The sequence below is a fragment of the Didymella exigua genome (assembly GCF_010094145.1).
Source record: "Didymella exigua CBS 183.55 unplaced genomic scaffold M421scaffold_2, whole genome shotgun sequence".
In the NCBI taxonomy this organism is placed as follows: domain Eukaryota; kingdom Fungi; phylum Ascomycota; class Dothideomycetes; order Pleosporales; family Didymellaceae; genus Didymella; species Didymella exigua.
Window position 1 is genome coordinate 669672 of NW_022984776.1, and position 18796 is coordinate 688467.

General features: G+C 56.9%; 10 protein-coding genes across 10 annotated transcripts; 5 read left to right on the forward strand and 5 right to left on the reverse strand.

Annotated features, from left to right (window-relative positions):
* Nucleotides 1-146: 146 nt before the first annotated feature.
* On the reverse strand, nucleotides 147-1897 carry M421DRAFT_195931 (uncharacterized protein). Its single transcript, XM_033588060.1, has one exon. The coding sequence runs from the start codon at nucleotides 1550-1552 to the stop codon at nucleotides 242-244; it is 1311 nt and encodes a 436-aa protein (XP_033453642.1). The 5' UTR covers nucleotides 1553-1897; the 3' UTR covers nucleotides 147-241.
* M421DRAFT_195915 (ubiquitin fusion degradation protein) lies at nucleotides 1688-3129 on the forward strand. Its single transcript, XM_033588058.1, has 3 exons — nucleotides 1688-1825; nucleotides 1875-2189; nucleotides 2240-3129. The coding sequence occupies exons 1-3, from the start codon at nucleotides 1823-1825 to the stop codon at nucleotides 2987-2989; spliced, it is 1068 nt and encodes a 355-aa protein (XP_033453643.1). The 5' UTR covers nucleotides 1688-1822; the 3' UTR covers nucleotides 2990-3129.
* M421DRAFT_196071 (uncharacterized protein) lies at nucleotides 2768-3928 on the forward strand. The gene has a single exon (XM_033588062.1). The coding sequence runs from the start codon at nucleotides 3022-3024 to the stop codon at nucleotides 3619-3621; it is 600 nt and encodes a 199-aa protein (XP_033453644.1). The 5' UTR covers nucleotides 2768-3021; the 3' UTR covers nucleotides 3622-3928.
* On the forward strand, nucleotides 3845-5317 carry M421DRAFT_195917 (uncharacterized protein). The gene is made up of 4 exons (XM_033588059.1): nucleotides 3845-4295; nucleotides 4343-4375; nucleotides 4426-4495; nucleotides 4593-5317. The coding sequence occupies exons 1-4, from the start codon at nucleotides 4236-4238 to the stop codon at nucleotides 4895-4897; spliced, it is 468 nt and encodes a 155-aa protein (XP_033453645.1). The 5' UTR covers nucleotides 3845-4235; the 3' UTR covers nucleotides 4898-5317.
* Nucleotides 5318-5477: 160 nt separating this feature from the next.
* On the reverse strand, nucleotides 5478-6249 carry M421DRAFT_415738 (uncharacterized protein). The gene has a single exon (XM_033590811.1). It carries the CDS (start codon nucleotides 6148-6150, stop codon nucleotides 5524-5526), a length of 627 nt encoding a protein of 208 aa, XP_033453646.1. The 5' UTR covers nucleotides 6151-6249; the 3' UTR covers nucleotides 5478-5523.
* Nucleotides 6162-8741, reverse strand: M421DRAFT_415739 (DNase I-like protein). The gene is made up of 2 exons (XM_033590812.1): nucleotides 6298-8741; nucleotides 6162-6248 (listed from the first exon to the last, which is right to left on the reverse strand). Exons 1-2 carry the CDS (start codon nucleotides 8566-8568, stop codon nucleotides 6240-6242), a joined length of 2280 nt encoding a protein of 759 aa, XP_033453647.1. The 5' UTR covers nucleotides 8569-8741; the 3' UTR covers nucleotides 6162-6239.
* A 140-nt stretch (nucleotides 8742-8881) lies between these two features.
* Nucleotides 8882-9664, forward strand: M421DRAFT_52482 (PH domain-like protein; the record flags this gene model as incomplete). Its single annotated transcript, XM_033595023.1, has 1 exon — nucleotides 8882-9664. The coding sequence occupies one exon, from the start codon at nucleotides 8882-8884 to the stop codon at nucleotides 9662-9664; it is 783 nt and encodes a 260-aa protein (XP_033453648.1).
* Nucleotides 9665-10280: 616 nt separating this feature from the next.
* M421DRAFT_195903 (phosphoribosylamine-glycine ligase) lies at nucleotides 10281-11918 on the forward strand. The gene has a single exon (XM_033588057.1). It carries the CDS (start codon nucleotides 10516-10518, stop codon nucleotides 11812-11814), a length of 1299 nt encoding a protein of 432 aa, XP_033453649.1. The 5' UTR covers nucleotides 10281-10515; the 3' UTR covers nucleotides 11815-11918.
* Nucleotides 11919-12232: 314 nt separating this feature from the next.
* On the reverse strand, nucleotides 12233-14339 carry M421DRAFT_38474 (uncharacterized protein; the record flags this gene model as incomplete). Its single annotated transcript, XM_033589899.1, has 2 exons — nucleotides 12233-13808; nucleotides 13894-14339. Coding segments are annotated over 2 exons (2022 nt in total), but the record flags the coding sequence as incomplete, so codon positions are not given.
* An 850-nt stretch (nucleotides 14340-15189) lies between these two features.
* Nucleotides 15190-18298, reverse strand: M421DRAFT_395402 (striatin Pro11; the record flags this gene model as incomplete). Its single annotated transcript, XM_033590090.1, has 4 exons — nucleotides 15190-15940; nucleotides 15993-17837; nucleotides 17882-18160; nucleotides 18229-18298. The coding sequence occupies 4 exons, from the start codon at nucleotides 18296-18298 to the stop codon at nucleotides 15681-15683; spliced, it is 2454 nt and encodes an 817-aa protein (XP_033453651.1). The 3' UTR covers nucleotides 15190-15680.
* Between the last annotated feature and the right edge of the window lie 498 nt (nucleotides 18299-18796).

Sequence of the window (18796 nt, forward strand, 5' to 3'; positions counted from 1 at the left end):
GCATTGCATACAGGTCACGTTATCTGCTGTGGGGAGTACTGCATTGTTGTAGCTGACAGTGCAGCGGGCGCTTCCGCTGTCGTGGGAGCTTGCATCGACGTTGCACAAAACGGTACATCTGCGACATCCCAAGGCAACTTGTCCTTGTGGCGTGGGTTTGTTGTTTTGATCGACTGACATCGTCGTGGCATGTGAAGCGTGAAGGTGCTGAAGCACCTTTCCAAAGGACGTGGCTATGTTCTCAATCGTCAAAATCCAGGAGTCGCGACCACTCAGTCTCGCCGACTTTACGGAACTCAGCACCAGCAGCAAACTGGCCTGCTGCTTCCCAAGCTTGCATAGTAGCCTGGTCGTAGGGCCCGTTGATGTCTCCTTCTGGCGCAGTGAGCCAGTGGAACTCCCACTGCGCGACTTCTGGGTGTGGATTCTTCCAGTCCTCCCCGGTGTCCCGCTTGTACAGCCGCATTATCATTTCACGCTCCAGCTCGTAGATATCCTCCATACCTCGGTCTTCAAGGCGGCTCGCGCATTCGGTGATGGTATCAATGGCCTCCTTCGCCTTAGCCATCGCGGCCGCTTGTGCGGGATCCTCGTCGACCTCCATATCCTGCCCCTTCTTCTTCTTGCTGTGGCTAGGCTTCTGTTTCCTAGGCGCCGCCTTGCCATAGCGCACTAAAGCCTCCATGGGTGTTTCGCCCACGTCCAATCGTGCAATGAGACTAGAAAGCACATCACTGGTAGTGATGGCGTCCTCTGCTCGCTCGCGTGCTTTCTGCTCTGCGTCCCTCATATCTTGCGCCTCCTTGGCTCGCTTCATGTCTTTCTTCGATATGCCTTCCAGCCATGAATCTTGAGCCGCTTCTGGATCGTAGGCCTTGCGCACAAAATTGCCGGCCTCGTCAAAACGGCCCTCTTCTTGCTCTTCTCGCATGTTGAAGGCATCGAGCTTAGGCGCATGTTTCTTCTTGCCGCCAGCTCCGACCTCCTCGTCGATGTCTGAATCAATGCGGTCGCGCGCCTCGTCATCGCCACTCTCACTGCTACTCTCAACATCTACTGTGTCCTTGCCTTTGCTGGTGAAGTCTACCGCGACATGACCTCCAGCTTTGCTATCAGCCTCTTGTCCTTCGATCTCTTCGTTATCCAAAAACCTGAGTTGCTTCTTCTTTGTCTGATCTCTGCGGGTATCCTCGTCTTCCTCATTATTCTTGTCATCCTCGGCGAACATATCGTCATCATCCTCTTCTGATGGTGCGACTTTCTTGCTCTTGGCCTCTGCGCGCGCATCGAAGTTCTCAGTAGAGCTGTCAGAGTCGTAGCCGTCGATATTGACTGCATTGCGCTTGATACCAGCGCCTTTGCCGATCACATCTGCTTCTAGTGCAGGGTCCTCCTCTTCATCTGCATCTTGCACGAGCGTGGAGGGGTTACGTGGGTCGAATCGAGGCTTCTTCGTCGAAGGCTCGCCAGCATCCAGATGGTGCGTGCGTGTGAAGTGGTCGCCGTCGCGCTTTGGCCGCGCAGGGTTATATCTCCCGCTGGAACTCGCCATCGGGGAAGTCTAGCAATATATTTTTGGATTCGGTGGTCTAAATCTGAGGAATGGCCGTGACGTCTGGAGCTTAAGCTTGGGCTTTCACGCGCTTGCGCGACTGGATCGATAAGGCAGCCGTACCGTCACCTGCCGTTCGTCATCGCCTATCGATCACTTTGACGATCTGCCACCGAACTCCCTCATACCTTGCGCCCTCTTCCAGCTACAGTGAAAGCTACAGTGACCCAACCGCTACTGTATTTCAGCTTAAGTGGCACGTTTTCTATCATGGCAGGCTTTACCCCACCATCTCCAGGCTACCACCACCTAACAACCGCAGTTCAACCCCAACTTCTACGGCGAAGACGACCCTATGGCTGCGTACCAAGCCATGCGTCGTGGTGGTCCCACTCGGCGCTTCGATGAATACTTCCGCTGCTATCCTGTTGCTATGCTGCCTGGGCCAGATCGTGAGGATGCAAACCACGGCGGCAAAGTATTCCTCCCGCCCAGCGCACTCGACAAGCTCACACGACTACACATCACATACCCTATGCTCTTCGAGCTGATCAACGGTGTACAAGACGGCAAGAAGACACATGCTGGTGTACTCGAGTTCATTGCGGAAGAGGGCAAGATCTACCTGCCATACTGGGTACGTTGTCGGGACACTCCTCGACCAATGGTGTACTGACCATTCTACAGATCATGCAAACACTGCTTCTCGAGCCTGGCGACCTTCTACAAGTCAAGTCGACCGACCTTCCTCTCGGAACCTTCATCAAGCTGCAACCCCAGGATTCGTCGTTCTTAGAGATCTCAGACCCCAAGGCCGTTCTTGAGAACGCTTTCCGGAACTTCGCATGTCTGACGAAAGGCGACATTTTCACCTTTTCATACAATGAGAGTGTCTACAGCGTTGCTGTACTTGAAGCCAAGCCAGATCACCCTAGTCAGGCGGTATGCACAATCGAGACGGATTTGTCTGTCGACTTTGCGCCACCAGTAGGCTACAAGGAGCCAGAGAGGACGAGCGGTACTAGTACGCCACGCAGTGTCATGGCGGGTAAGGGCGGAACGCTGCACTCTCAGGGTACCATGGCCCAGGCTATCAACTACGCTGCGATCGCACCCTCCGCAACGAGCGCAGCTGCTGGTGCGAAGGCCGTGTCCTCAAATTTCCTCACGGGTGGTCACAAGTTGTCGAAGAAGGGTAGTAAGGCACCCACTCCTCAAGCTTCCACACCGATTGCAGGAGAGTCTACAAACCCACCCAAGACCGTACGACGCACGAACGGCCCTCAGCCACTAAGACTGCCACCGGGCAAGCTATTCTTTGGTTACGAGATCAAGCCAGTTAAGGACAAGAAAGGGGCTGATGAAGGCGAGCAGAAGGAGTCGAAGCACTTCGAAGGCGCCGGCAACACTTTGCGAAAGAAGAAGGGCGACAAATAGGCAGCTGGTCATATTGGACGGAAAACATCACGATGCATTGCAAGGCGCTAATGGGAGCCAGCCACAAAAGATGGCATATGGCGTTCTGGGATACCTACGAGCTATTCCAAATTCACACAATTCTCAACTGCACATTCTTAACCATTCTGATTCTCGAGCTGACAGTAAATGCAGTGGTAACCAAGTCCACCCAAGCCCGCATGGCGTTGCGATCGCGCCAAATGCCATGCCGAAATATCGACAATGAAAGTCAGCGTCGAGGCTACCTAAACCAAGTCCCATGCTCAAACCTCCTCCATCTCCTAGTTCTTGGCACCGTCGCCCATCTCTACGTCGTATTCAGCGGCGCTGTCCTTCTTCTCGGGCGATGCGGACCTGGTCTCCTTCTTCTTGCGAGGGGTACGAGGCCTCTTGGTGGGAGTCTCAGGCTCGCCAACCTCCTCGCCGTCAGCAGTGCGCTTAGCGGGCTTAGCCTTCCCCTTCCCTGCAGGAGTGGCGGCGCCGTTCGGAAGTTCCCAACCCAGCTCCTTGTACACCTTCTGCTTAGCGCGAAGGACGCCGATGCGGTTGCGGATGGCGCCGCCAGTGGCTCCTGGGTGTGGTCAGTGATCCGTATCCAGCCATCGGACTGAGAGAAGACTTATCTGGAAAGGCCTTGGCGACCTCCTCGAACTCGGATGTTTGGATGTGACGGCCCGGAATGATCAGGAGGAGCCTGTTCTCGTTGGCACCTTACCAGGTGAACTTCTACAATAGAGTCAGCCATCAGCGTAAGCATGGAAGTTACAATAGTACTTACGCCCGGCGTTAGCTGCCGCCTTTTTAGGCATGCTGATCGTTGTGTATGTTGGTGCTGGGTAAAGTGGAAGTGGTGAGCCGTTGTGCGTTGCGCGAGCTTGGGGAGTAGACAGTGTGGAAGATGAAGTTCGAAGGCGGGCAGATGAGGCCTATCTGCTCGAATCTCTGTCTTGGAGATTCTTCAAGACGGTGAAGAGAAGGCGAGAGCTCGATCGCTCTTGTGTTGCAGGGCGACACTGCAGACTGTCGAGCAGCTCACCTTCACCTCGTCTCCCCTCGCCATCACCATGGAGACGCGGCCGGTCCCGCGGTATCTGGCCACCTGACTTAAAGGCTCTTTGCACAGATTCGAACCGCCACTATCATCTACCACCTCCTCGTCAATACTGCGATTACACAATTCTCGATACACACACGCACTACACTCACATCTTCATCCCTCGCCAATATGCCGCCTAAGAAAAAGACTGCAGATGGCGCCGAAGCAGCCGCTTCGGGTGGAGAGACCGTATGCCATCACACCACACTTGCAGTCGATCGATTGACAACATGCAGAAGTTCAGCTGGACTCCAGAGAACGACCGCATTGTACGTCCACGTTTCCGACCCAACCTGAGTCGCACTAATGATCAACGCAGGTCCTACTCCTATCATTCGGTCGCAACATCGGTCCAGCCGACTACGTGAAGTTTGTCACTGCTCTGCCTGGTATGTTACCTTCACACAATCTGTCTTCTTCATCTCCCCTTATTTAGGATACCATTTAGTAGCCTGCCAATGAAATGGTACTGACATCGTCCCACAGCCGGCGCAAACTTTCAAGGGGTCCGCCAGCGCATCTCTAAGCTGCGTATGGAGCAGAAGAAGAAGTACGAGGACCTTGGCTGGGAGCTCACCACTGAGGCAACTGCGAAGGCCAAGGCGCCTGCCACGCCGAAGAAGCGCAAGGGCGGTGACGAGGAGGGCGGCGAGGAGACCCCTTCAAAGGCCAAAAACCCACGTGCTAAAAAGACCCTCAAGTTTGAGGAGACTGTTCAGGACGATGACGAGGAGGCCGGTGACGTGAAGAGCGAGGAGGGCGTCAAAGAGGAGGCCGATGAGGAAGTTTGAGTGAGCATCGATGGCATGGTTTCTCGGGCTACGAGAACTTGGACTTGATGGTAGCTACTATTTAGTTCGCACAGTTCGCAACGTGATTCATAGAAGGGCCGTCTTGTGGAGGACGTTAAAGAGCCGTGGAGGTTCTCCTGGGTACATTTGAGGCATTGCATAGCTATGAAATGCACACATGTAAACACATTTAAACTGCACCCAAAAGTCATTTCAATTCAGTCTGCACGACCGCCATAGAAATCTTCCGAGCCCGGCACATTGCGATGTTCCGCACCACGTCTCTCACCTTCACTTCGACAACTCACTATCACCATGGAAATGGCGCCGATCCCGCTCGATCTCCAAGATGAACCCACTGTCGCCCCAGGTTTTCTCCTGACTCTCAACGCGCCAAAGTCCTCACAAATCTCACTATCAACTCCAATTAGATGCACTTGGGGCTTATATGGACGTGGATGGCGCTGATGGTCGCGCATTTCACTGTTCGCAAAAGGCTGTTCTGAGTGGCATTACAACCACATACTCCACTGAGAAAGATCGGGGAAAGGCCGATAGCCATACGAGACTATCAATTCTTATCACTTCAAACGAAATCATGGTATCATCCGCCCCCCTTGCTCGCATCACTCCTTGCCCAGAAACAAATCCAGCACCCTGACCATCCTCTCCTTCCTAACTAACCTATCCTTCTCCTTCTCCCTCTTCGCCTCGGCTTTGAACATCGCATCTGCAAACACAACACAGTAGTTTCGCACGACTAACTGCCTAACCGCCTCGCCCGCGACCTTACTCAACGTCCTGCGCCTGACCTTGGCCTGAGGACTACTCGGCATCTCCACGCTCTTCCTCGGCGCGTCGGGCGCAGGTGCATTCGCGATGGTGAGCTGGGCGATCAAGTTCTGCAGGAAGGACAGGAGCAGCAGGAACGTAGCGTTGTGAGGCGGCTGGGCGGCCATGATCTCCAAGACGCTCATTTTCTGGTCGTCGCGGTCGAGGGGCTGTTTGTAGCGTTCCTGCGCGGCGAGACTGGTTTCGATGTGTTTCCAGAGCTCGGGCGTGATGACGCCGTCTTCGAGGCTGGTCAGGAAGGTCAGCAGCACGGTGGCGAGGAGCTCGACTCTTTCTGGCGCGGGGGTGGGTGGGTTGAATGCCGGGGTGAAAGGGGCGTCGGTGTCCAGCGCGTCATAGAGAACGGCGAGCTCGTCTTCATGCTCGTCCTGCCAGGCGGCGGTTCCGTATGTGTGTGACATTACGAACGGCCAGCCCGCGTTGTCCATCCATGGCGCGCGGTCGGCGTCTGAGGCTTTGGTCATCTCCCATTCCGCAAGCGCGCGCTCGGTCAGGTCTTCTATCGCCTCCGTCAGCCTGAATACTTCGCGCGGCACCGACCATTTTACCGTTTCGCTCGCGCTCGGGCTCTGGTTTTGCAGCTTCCTGATTCCACCTTCGGGGATCTTGATCAGCTTATCGACTGTGCGTGCGAGAACTGATGGCTGCCAGTGGCCCTTGAGAGGGAGGAAGTGGTCGCGACCATTCTCGACGCGGACGACGAGGACTTCATCGAGGCCTTGCGTCTCGTTGTTCAGGTTGCGTACGGAGCCAACATCCTTGAGCTTGAGTCTGAGCTCAGCGTTGATGACTTCGGCTGGCTGAAGTGTGTAGTGTTGTTGGATATCATCAGGGCCTGACTTGGAACGCGCATCTGGCTCCTTGTCAAAGGTGACGCTCAACCAGGAGGGGAAGGGGCCGGAGTCTTGGTCTTCCTCAATCGGCCGGTCTGCAAAGCCAAAGGTGGCAGGGACACGGCCTGTGTTTGCAATCGTGATGTTCCTTCGTTTTGATTTGGCGAATTTGACATCGCCAAAGTCTACCCCGTCAAAGCTGCTGTCTGTCGCGTCCTTGTCGGCTGATGGCGAGGAGCCGGTTGCACGCTCAACTACGACGGCGATGGAAGGCCGTCCTTCGTTCTCCTGACGATCCAGTTCTCGGGCCACTTCGCTGTGAACTGCAGCCTTGAGTTCTGTTACTACAGCATCGAATTTCAGCGAGAAGACGGCATCCAGCGGCTTGTGATCCGATGACAGCACCCGCATGTGGTTCGTGTAGTATTCGAGCAAAAGTTCTTCGGAGAAACCATCTTTGGTGGTGATCTGTTCGGGCTCAGGGTCCTGCTGGTTGTCTTCGTTCTCGTCGTAGTCGCCGTTGTAGCCGTCCGTTTCAGGATCATAGTCAAAGAGTACATCGCTGGTCCCCGGCATGTCCATTCCCAACTTCTTCATCTCCTCATCACGCTTGCGAGCGTCTGCGTCTTGTTTGACTTTCTGATCGTACCGTTGCTTTGAGGCTCGTGTCCGATAGAGGATACGGTCACACCAGCTTGGGCATCTGGCTTTTTCACTGCTATCAAAAACGCCGACTTTGCCCACGTCGTACTTGTAAGTTGGCAGGAATCTGATTGGACCTTCCTCCCAGCCGTCGTAGAAAGCCCTGCCTGACTTCATTTGCTGATGCAGCTCGTCGTGAGGAAGCAAACAGGATATGGTCGTCTGCAGCGAGGCAGGGTCCAGCTCGGGCGGGAGTGGAACGGCATCATCCATATTGTTCAAAGAATTCCCGGTAGCAGAGCCCAAGTCACTAGAAGCGGAAGACTCGTTATCCATGTCTTTCGTGTGCACAGTGAGCAGGCGACGCACATCGTCGCCTGGCATGCCCTCGATGCGGAAGTTCAGATCGCCAAACCAGAAAGCAAACTCCTCATCTCCAAGGCCTTCACCCTGGTTCTGAGAAGTTCCCATGGCATCCACGATCGGCGAAAAACGCGTCCGCTGTGTGATTTGGGCAACGTCCCAGATTCGTCGCTCCAAAGCTGCCTTGTCTGCTCCAGCACCCAGGTGCGAGTTGATGAAGACAAGGCGGGTGGTCTCGCCCAGAACGATTCGCGCGGTTACAGCACCTTTGTTCGCCATGTAGCCCATCAGTCCGGTACCAACGCTGGTCGTACTGACGTTTTTGACTTGCGGGAAGAGTGCAGGCGAGGCGTAGATGACCAACCACAAACCAAGCAGTTGTTGCTCTGCCACGACCCGATAGCCTTTGGGCAGAGCTGCCTCCAGAGAAGCCCTCCACTTGTTCGCCACGGAGGGATCGGTGTAAGGCTTCAGCGCCTCAGCTGCAGAGGTGATGTCCACTATCTCTTGCAGACCAAGCACATACAAGTCGATCTCATCGTCACCAGGCACAGAGCCTAGGTCGCCACAAGGCACTGAGGGCGCGTGCTTGTCGAATCTTGACTCTTGGTCGTCGACCGTTTCCTTGAGCTTTCCTTCCTTGCGCCTTGGCTCAGAGACCCCAAGGCCGGCTAGAGCCTTCTCGACGCCTTTGCCCTTTACGAACCATGCTCCCACATCTTGCTCGGTCCCCTTGTTAGAAGCAACGTTCCACGCGCCAATCTTGATGCGGACATTGCGGGAGCGGGTGTACTCGGCTCGGCGGTCGTACAGTATCTGCTGGAGGGAGACTTGCTGGGTGGTGAGCGATGCCTGGCTCGTGGAGGAGCGCAGATCAGGAAACGCGCCCGGAATCAGAGCCTCAAGCCGGTCGGCAGTGTTGATAGATGACTGCGTGGTGTGGGTCGAGCGGACCGAGCCATTTCGCGAAGTCGTCGACATGGTGGGATGGCCGCAGGGAGAGTGTTGGACGGGAATAGCTAGCGAGCCATGGCGAAGTTGGCGGTGATAGTGTCAGTTGTCATTCCTGCCATGTCCAAGGCGGCGCACACAGGATGACGGAGCATTCGCCGCTCCCTTGGGCTTCAGCTCAGCCTGATGACGCTCTGTGTGGCTGCCGTTGGCTGGTTGGCTGGGCTGGTTGGCTGTGCACGCTAAGTTCCCGAGCGCCTCACCCAGGCGTGACGGCCGCGACGTCGATCAACGCCAACACCATTCGCAGTCACCAAGAGCCGCTCGCTCAACGACCATTGCTATGGCGCCTCACAAGTCCAAAGCCCGCGCGCACCACCCGCAGCCACCACCACAATCTGACTACGAGACAGACGCGCCGCCTGCTGTCGACGTACCCCTCCCACCTCCGCGGTCCAACGAAGAGCTCAACTTCTCCGTGCTGCGCCGCATCTACCCCGAGCTGGCCGCCATAGAGCACGTCACGCCCTACGCTGCTCTCTACACCTTCAGTCTTGAGACGCAGCAGTGGGAGAAGCTCGGTGTCGAGGGCACCCTTTTCCTCTGCAGACTCACACCGTCGCCCATTGGCGCCGACCGCTACAGCGTAGCCATACTGAACCGCCGTGGCCTCGACAACTTCTACCTGGAGCTCACCAGCGAGGAGGAGATGGAGTTCACCGACCCCTATGTCATTCTTCAGGGTGATCAGGTGTACGGCATCTGGGTGTTCGCAGACCCGCCGCCCGCGTCTACCGCCAACTGCCGCACCGACACCGCCAACAAGATCATGCAGGCTGCAGAGAAGGCACGCTTGTGTCGCGAGGCCAAAGAGAAGGCAAGAGCAGAGGTAGACACTGCCCCATCTGCCCCAATGGGGCGCCAGCTCTCCCTTCGCGAGCTGTTTGGCCAGCAGCGTCAGCAAGATGCAGGATTCAGCATTCACGACCACCACAGCCAGCACGTTCAACAGGCCCACCCGCCGCAGCAGTCCTATACGCCAACGCCCAACCCTGGCATGTCGCAGCAAGATGTGCTTGGCCAGTTGTTCTTCAATGCAAAGCAGAACTACAGTGGCCTTGGCTGATGACGTTGTAGGCCAAAATGGAACGTAGACGTGTCAATCAGAAGCTAAAGGCAGAAACTTCTCGACAACGGACCGAACAGCTCAGAAAGCAGCCTGCTTGGCGAGTGGGTGCATCAAATGGCCCACCTACACCTGTCTCGCCGTCAGCCACGACATCAAAGAAACCGATTAAAACAGTAGAACAAGTCATCGCACGCGGTGCTGGCCCGTCACACTTCTCCCGGTTCAGACATCCTTCCAGCCATGAAGGCGGCGTTGTCTCGGAGGTGGCTGACACGAGTAGGGGAAGCTGGACAGACCAACCTGGTGCTTTGCTCGACGACCGCCTCATCGATGAGCATAACCTGTTGCGCGAGCTAGACCTTTGCGAATTGGGAAACATAACTGCTGACCGGGGCGTCCCCTTGACTGCAGCAAACTATGCTGTGCTGCGTGGTCAAACGCACGACCACCTTCTCTGAACGGAGAGCTGGATGATGGCACTCTTGCGGCAGAAGCCAGACCTGCTCACAGCTGCTGGACTCTTCTGCATGCAACCCACACCACAGTCTTCGGACAGCAAAGCAAGCCAGGGCACGGCGACCGCGGACGTTTGTAGATTCAAAGCGTATCCAATGCATGCATCTACGAAGGCGCCCCAGAACCTTTTCTGCAAGATCGCTCGGTGCTCTACTAAATTCTGAAAGATGTCGAATCACGCCAGGCACACCGTCACAAGGCGGCCGCTAGGCGGCACTCCCGCAGACAGATCCCTGCAAGTCCTGCCCCTCCGCGGGGCTTTTGGCCTCCAAAACTTTTAATTCTCAGCACTGCAATAATCGGCGCAACCCCACCAATCGACGTACCACACCATGGCTGACCAACTCCGAGTCCTCCTCGTCGGCAACGGCGGTCGCGAGCACGCCATCGCCTGGAAACTGCTCCAGTCTCCGCGCATCGAGCACATCTACGTCTGCCCCGGCAACGGCGGCACCGCAACCATCTCCCCCAAAGTCACAAACGTCACGTCAGTCAAGGACACGGACTTCGCCGCCCTCGTCGCCTTTGCCCAGGAACACAACGTCAATTTCCTCATCCCCGGCCCCGAGGCGCCCCTCGTCGCGGGCATCGTCGACCACTTCGCCCAGCATGCGCCGCACGTCAAGGCCTTCGGGCCCAGCCAGGCTGCCGCCACAATGGAGGGCAGCAAGACGTTCAGCAAGGACTTCATGAAGCGGCACAACATCCCGACCGCGGCGTACGAAAACTTCTCCTCGTACGACGCCGCCACAAAGTACCTCGACTCCATCTCGCACCCCGTCGTGATCAAGGCCTCGGGCCTCGCAGCCGGCAAGGGCGTCATCATCCCGCAGACCAAGGAAGAAGCACACGCCGCGCTCAAGGACATGATGCTGAGCAAGGAATTCGGCAGCGCAGGCGACGAGGTCGTCATCGAGGAACTCCTCACCGGCGACGAGCTGTCCATCCTCACCTTCAGCGACGGCCACTCCATCAAGTCCCTCCCGCCCGCGCAGGACCACAAGCGCATCTTCGACCACGACCAGGGGCCTAACACAGGCGGTATGGGCACGTACGCGCCGACGCGCATCGCGCCGCCAGAGCTGCTGGCGCAGATTGACAGAGACGTGCTGCAGCCCACGGTCGACGGCATGCGCAACGAGGGCTTCACATTCAAGGGCGTGCTGTTCACGGGGCTGATGATGACGCCGCAAGGCGCCAAGGTGCTCGAGTACAACGTGCGCTTTGGCGATCCTGAGACGCAGTCGCTGCTGTGTCTGATGGAGGGCGATCTGGCCGAGGTCATGCTGGCGTGTGCCGAGGGGCGCTTGAGTGACGCCGACGTTGACGTCAAAGTCTCGTCTCGCTCAGCGGCCACGGTCGTCGTCGCTGCGGGCGGATACCCCGGGAGCTACGCCAAGGGCACGCCGATGCAGCTCGACGCCGTGGGTGCGGATACGGTGCTGTTCCACGCCGGCACGGCGGTGAAGGACGGGCAGCTTGTGACGGCTGGCGGGCGCGTGATAGCAGCGACGGCGACGGCTGCGACGCTGGAGGAAGCCGTTGCCAAGGCGTACAAGGGCGTCGAGTGCATTCACTTCGAGGGCATGCAGTTCCGGACGGACATTGCCGGGCGGGCATTGAAGAAGTAGTCATGCCCGGTGTGGCATGACCCGGACCATTATTGGACGGTGCACGAGAAACGCAATACCATAGACAAATCCTGAACGACATCGCTCAGCGTGCTTTTTATATCATGATTTCGTAACGCGCATAAGCCTCCCAATCCCAGCTGTACGCCACCCATACGCCTCGTTATGCCCCTCGCTTTGTACACTCATCCGCCCTGACTCCAGCGACTCACTTCCTCCGCCGTTTGGGACTGCGCCTGCGACTCTCGTCCTCGACCTCCTCGACCGTCGCCGCGGGGCTCGTGCCGCTGGAGCTCACGCTCTCGACTCTCGCCTCGCCCCCATCTCGAACCCTCAGCGAGCCATGGTCCTGCTCGAAGTCAAAGTCCGCCGTGTCGCCAAACCCCGCACCGTTGAGCACCGCGTTCGCGTCGGGCAGCTCGTAGTTGAAGTCCGGCAAGCCCGGGGCCTCGTTCGCGCCCGCGTCGTTGGGGAAGTAGTCGTGGTCCTGCACGAAGCTGTCGAGGTCCAAATCGTACTGTCCCGGATCGCCCACGTGAGAGCCGAAGTAATTCGTATTGGCGTCGGCGAGCCCGGGGATCTGGCCGCTCGGGCTCAGCGGCTGCAGACGCTCCTGCAGGCTCTGTACGCGGCTGTTCTGCTGGTCGCTCATCTTCTGCAGCAGCTCGAGCTGCTGCTGCGTCTCCCGGTATCGGCTCAGGTCGTGCAAGAGATTGCTAATCTCGGGCGGATCGGGGTTTGTGAGCGCGTTGTTCGTGTTGGACGCCGCGGCGTTGTTGTTGGCCATCAGGCTGAGCACATCAGAGCGCTGTTGTGCGGTGAGTGGGACTGCGCCGTCGGCGGTCTGGTAGTTGGAGACTGCGGCGGGAAAGTCGAATTGTGGTGCTTGGGAGGTGGAGTGGCCTGAGGCGGTGTTTGCGTTTTGGATTGCGGAAAGGATTTCTTCGGCTTCGGGGAGCGGGTCCATGGTTTGGGGTGATTGTGACTCGACTTTCAGAGGAGGCGCGGATGAGCTTTCTCGGCCTTGAGCTGGCATGGCGGAGGGTGTTCGGCTTTGAGAGGTTGAGCGGAAGACGGCTTGCTGGCCGCCTTGTCTTGCGATGGGGGAGGGCATCGGTCGGGTCGTAGGGCTCATCGTGGTTGCGCGGCCACTGGGTGGTGAGAGATAGTCCTTACCGGATGCTGGAGCGGGCAGGAGAGCAAGAGGCTGCTTCTTCCGCTGGAATGAAGGCGACCTGTTCATCTCTGCAGCTTGATAATCCCCAACATCGACGACATTCCCGTGTGTCTGCTGTCGCGCTCCAGGAAACATGTCTGCAAGATTGAGACCCCCCGCTTGACCTTCCAAGCCACGCTTGTAGAACGTAGCAAGGAACGTGAGGATGGCGTTTATTGAGTTCTCATGACGGTCGTGCAGCGCTTGGAAAGACGTAGCCCGTGAGTACAGCTCGTCGTTCTGCCTCTTGATCTGGCCCAGGACATTCGAAATCAGCTTCTGCTGCTGCTGGAGCTCCCGGACTTCGTGCCGCAGGCTGTTGTACTCTGATCGTGGGATCATAGCCATATCGTCGTTTCTCCTCACCGGTGTCAAGTCTTCAACGTAGCCACCGCCGCCTGTGTCCTGGACGTACTTGCGCTCCTCGTCGCTGTCGCCCTTGGCCTCGTCGTCGCGTTTCCGCTTCGGGCCGGCCGTCGGGTTCTTTGGCTTCTGGATCAGCCATAGCAGCTCTGGTCGTCCGCGCTTGAAGTACTTGTTGTAGTACTCGCTTGGTGCTTTCGCCTTTGTCTCGCTTGCTTTCATCGAGTTATCGGACAGCCCAACCTTCTTGTGGAAGCCGTACATGTTCAGCTGTCGTACAAAGGAGGCGTAGTTGTTGTGTTTGAAGAGCTCTGGGATGAGCGTGCGCGCGAATTCGTCCTCGTCCAGTACGATGAACGAGTTGCCGTCGTCTGACCACCGGATGAGGTTCTCGTTCTTGTTGTTGTCAAGGAAGCTGCGGACGAGTCAGTAGGTGTCTCAACCCAGGTAGCAAACTCGAGGAGCTCGTTCTGCTTAGTAGAAGCCTGCTGCGCACGTACCTGCTCAACTTTTGCACAAACGGAGGGATCTGTTTCCGTTTTGCTTGTGCATCCTTCTTTGCCAACGCAGCTTTCTGCTCCAGCTCTTCATCGTCGTCACCAATGTTCTCCCACTGCTGTGGAGGGCTCGGGAAGCCGTCCCACTGTCCCCGCCGCGGAGCAGGCGCAAGCTGCTGATTTGGATTGCGCCTGACCAATTGTCCCGAGCTCATGTCCGGCGCGTCCGCCATGCCATCCAGCGATATCACCCGGTTGTGTCCGCTGTTCATTGTGTTCGTGCCGTAGTTGTCAAATAGTGTCGGGTCGTTGAAGGCGCCCATGTCGGCGTTCATTGAGGGATCGTTCCAGTTCATGTACTGATCGGCCGGCACGCTGGTGTCCTGCGGGTACGTCTGCATCGTGACTTGTGGTTCTGCGCCCGGAGTACGCCGCTTGCGTGTGGACATTCGCGCAGTCCGTTCGTGTATCGAGCTTGGCTGGTGCTGTGAGTTTGCGATGGCGTGAGTCAGACCCGTGAATCAACAAAGCCGGATGATCTGTTCTTTCGCGACCTGTATCGGCCTTGCTCGTCCCTGCCTTGATCGCCTATGCTCCTGATGCGCGAGCGACCCTCGACAAACACTGGAATTGTAGGTGGTGCTCCGGATGTTGCGGTCGAGCCACGACTATGTATGCGCTCCTTCCGGCTTGTTGTGTCCTTGTTGCCGTGCCGTAAAACCGCGATGATAATTGCGTCCAAACAGGCGGAGCGCTCCTCAAAGAACGCGAACAAGAACTCCAAAGAGCGCAACTATACAGATGTCTCAGAACGGTTGCTCTGTAAAGCCACGGTGAAGGACGGAAGCGCCGCGAGAGGCCTGCGCAATGTCGAAAGAAGGTATTGGCGACCTTTCAGGCACTTTCCAAATTCGTATGCGGTCAACGTGACATGTCGCCACAATAGTGACGGTGTGTGTATGGCATCTACGGGTAGGCGTCCAGAATATGTACAGAAGGGCGGGAGGGCGTTACGGACGAATTCATTGATATCGCAAAAGATGTGACGCAGGCCACAAGCGCCGATTCCACCGCGCTACTGCATGACTCGTGGGCAGGCGCACTTGTCACCCAAAAAGACAGAAACCCCAGAGAGTCAGACGGGGATCCACCGTGACGCCATCGATCACCACATAAAACCCGATCCCGAACCATCACCAAAAGCCAACGGCGGGTCTCCAGCATGGAAAAGTTGATAACAGTCCGGAGATTCCCATGCCCAATTCACAGCATCAGGAGAGACAGGAAAAAATCAGGACATCGACGAGCAGTGTAGCCCATCGGCACTCCACCCGAAAGCATCCCATCGCGATGCGCTGGCTGGATTCGACAAAGGATGTAGTGGGCTTCAATATTGTGCTCGGTCCGTTGACTGGTTACCGTACCCGTGAACTTCGTCATCAGAAGAGAAGCATATCTTCGTTCGAAAATGCAGAGTGACTTCAGCAGGCGTTGCCCTCGGGCTGTAGTCAAATATATATAGTACAGCTGAAGCGAAGCGACCCGTGAGCTATGCACCTGACAATGCCCATGCCATCTCAACAAGGTGATGTCGCGACCCAGTGCGTAAAATTACCATATCCATGCCAGGTTCCATCAATCGTGCAGCTACATGATGCCATCAAGTTTCAAGTGAAAAGAAAAGCGCGGGGTATGATCCAGCTAGAAATGCATCGACTAGGAAATGCCGTACGACGTTATGTGCCCTTCAGTGAGTCGTGACAGGTGGGGTTCTGCGGTCTGCGAAGACGCTATCTTGCGAAAACCTTCACAATACCGTCACCGCCCGCCGAGACGACAAGGCGGCCGTCCTGACTCCAGACTACGCTGCAGACACCCTCGCCACGCATGATGCGGTGGGCGGTGATCTCCTGTGTGCAGATCCGCTTGTCCAGCGACCAGAAACGGATCGATGCATCGTGACCGGCGGAAACGGCTTCTCGACCGTCTTTGCTGAGCGAGAGGGAGGAGATGGCGGAAGGGTGGGCCAGCATGCTATATGTGCATTGACCTGGTGCAATTGTCAGCTACTTTTATCAGAATCTTTCGTCGTGGTGGCTTACCAGAGTTTGCATCGAAGAAACGGATGAACTGGTCTTCGTGCCCACTGATGATCACACCCTCAAGGCCACCGCCACTGTTAGACCCTGTAGGTCCATGAATAGCATCGTCTTCCCCTCTTGCCGCATCCTGGGTGGTGGATTCGGTGTTCTGCGAGCTTGTGACCACAGAGGTGATACCTGTCGCAGGTGTGCCATCATAGGTTTCATTACTAGCCATGCCGACAAGCTCCTCTCCTGTCCGTGTGTCGTATACCATGATTGATGCATCCGTGAATGACACGACAAAGTTCTCTCCGTTCAGCGATAGGGGACTGATGCATGTTGGAGATGGATGGGTCGCTCGCTCAATGGTGTGGACAAGTATGTGATGGAAGAGAGTCGATGTAGCAACACTGGGTTGCGGCGAGGATGGGTAGTTGGATCCAGATGTCACCGAGTGTCTTCGACTGCCGCCACGGCGTGTGTTAGTCTGCGGCGAAACCAGCTGTGGTGGTGCGCTGACAGCCCAGATCTTGATGGTGCCGTCCGCTGAGCCAGAAGCTAACAAGATCCGGTCAGGACCACCGTAATTGCTGCAATCTGCGCCAAACACAGATGCACATGTTGTGGGCAGTACGCAGACTGTCCAGACAGCATCCTTGTGACCATTGAGAGTAGCCTTGGGATCAACCCGGCCTCTTTCCCAAACACGGATGGTGGCATCCTGGCCACCTGAGAATATCCATCCATCACCTGATACTCGACCACCAGTCGCAAAATGGGCAGAAGCGGGACACGCGGCGAGAGATGTTACTGCACCCTCGTGACCCCTGTGTGACCAGAATGATGCAATGTCCAGATCGTTGTTCATGCTGTGTTGATTGGCATAGCTCGCTGGTATGATCCATCTCTTGATCATGCCATCGTCGCCTGCGGTGCAAATTTCCGGCTCGGCTGGGCTGCCACCACCAGTGAAGATGACTGCTCGAACGACATCAAGATGGCCGCGCAGTGCGAATCGAACCTTGAAACTCTGAGTATCCGTCCTTGCACCGGGCGCTACCGCATTCAAGCTCTGCAATTCGCTGCTAGCTTTGCGCTTGTAGTCGGCGCTCGCCCTTCTGCCTTTTCCAACTCGTGGGGGCGATTTTGGCGGAATTTGATTTGCGTTTGGGAACATCTCTGTGTCCGGTCTCCTCGGGCCAAAGTTGTCCTGAGGGATCTCGCTGATAGGCTCCTCGAAGTTCCAGCTTTCCGAGTCATCAGCAATGGGTTGCCCGGCGTTCTGGTTGGCATCTTCGCGGTTCGGTATTTGACGGCCGTGGTTGTCGTAGGTGTGTGTGACCTTCTCTACCTGCTCTTCAGGAACAGAAGAGAAGTGGTGTTGTTGAGACTGGGCCTGGGGTTGCGACTGTTGTTGTTGCCCTAGAAACTCAGCAGGAATGCCTGCGTGCTGGGGTAAGGGCTGTTGTCCGGACGGCTCCCTGGTCATCTGAGGCGCAGAGTGCATTTGCGGGTGGTGAGCGATATTCTGGTAGTCGGAGTTCACAGGTGGCTGGTGATTTGGTATCGAGTTATTCGGCAGTGTGGGCAATTGCGACTGCATCTTCTGGCGGTGCTGCTGCATGTACATTTCATCCATAGAAGCATCGCCGTGGTTCAGAAAGCCAGCGCCGTTGCCCAAACCATGCATGCCAGGCTGGTGTGATGGGACTTGCGGCGGTGGTGTCAGCAGATACGTTATTTCTTCGACGCATTTCGTGAGGTACAGCTTGGACTTCTCGCGCAAGCCCTCGCGGTCTGCATCTGGTCGGTCGAGGAACTCGGAGTCGACGTCGAGGAAGGAGTTGTGGTGCTTGTTTTGGGCTGCACAGTGTTAGCACGTCCTGAGCATGCAGCGAAGCGGGAACTGTTCAACGCACGCTTCAAGCCGCCCTTCTTGGCCTTGGCCTCCTTCTTGTCGTCTGAAGGCTGGGCTTCGCCGCCGATCTTGTTCTTATTCCGTTCGTTCGTCAGAGCATGCTCCAGCATCCGGATGTGCTTGTTCAGCTGGTCGTTCAGCTTCTTCGCGCTGCGCACCTCGCCCTCCTGCTTTGCGATCTTGGCCTTCATCTCGGCCCGCTCAATGTCCCAGGCATTCCTAGCGCGCTCGTGGTTGTGCCACTCGAGTTGTAGAAAGCGCATTACTCCTGCAGCGTTGTTAGCCGGGCTGCATCGCCGGACATCGTATGCCTCGTGTCCCCAGGCGGCGCCCTACCCTGCAGCGTGTACTCTGTCCCGGCCGGCGCATTGCCGTCTCCTCCGCCGTTCGCTCCGCCTGCGTTCATGGCCGACGGCGATTGCCATGCCATGGCGGTCCTGCTGTACGGTGATGTGCCGGTGTGGTGGACGGGCCGTGGGGATGGGGCATGCGACGTCGGGGGTCGGCCAACAAGCGCGATGCCCGTGTCGAAGCTTCAGGACGGGCCTCAGAAGCTCGGATGATTTGTGGAATCGCAGTCCGAGCGCGCGACCGGGCGGGGAAAGGCCAGGCGCGATGTGACGACCTGTAGAAGAGGCCGTGACTATTGTGGACTATTGCGTGGTCGTGTAGAAGAGTTGCATCACTCAAAACTTCCTTCATTATTAGGGGACCTGTCAGTTGTGGCCTCTCCAGCGCGCTGGAGGTCTGGGCCTTGGCGACGCTAGCGCTAGCTGCCGTCAGTCCTGGCTTGAAGCTCTCCCAGCTTCTCTATTGTACGACCACGCAGCTTTCGGTAGGGACGTGTACACAAGGCGAGATAGGTCCAGGAGAGTAAGAGGAGTCGTCCTGTATGGGTTTTTTT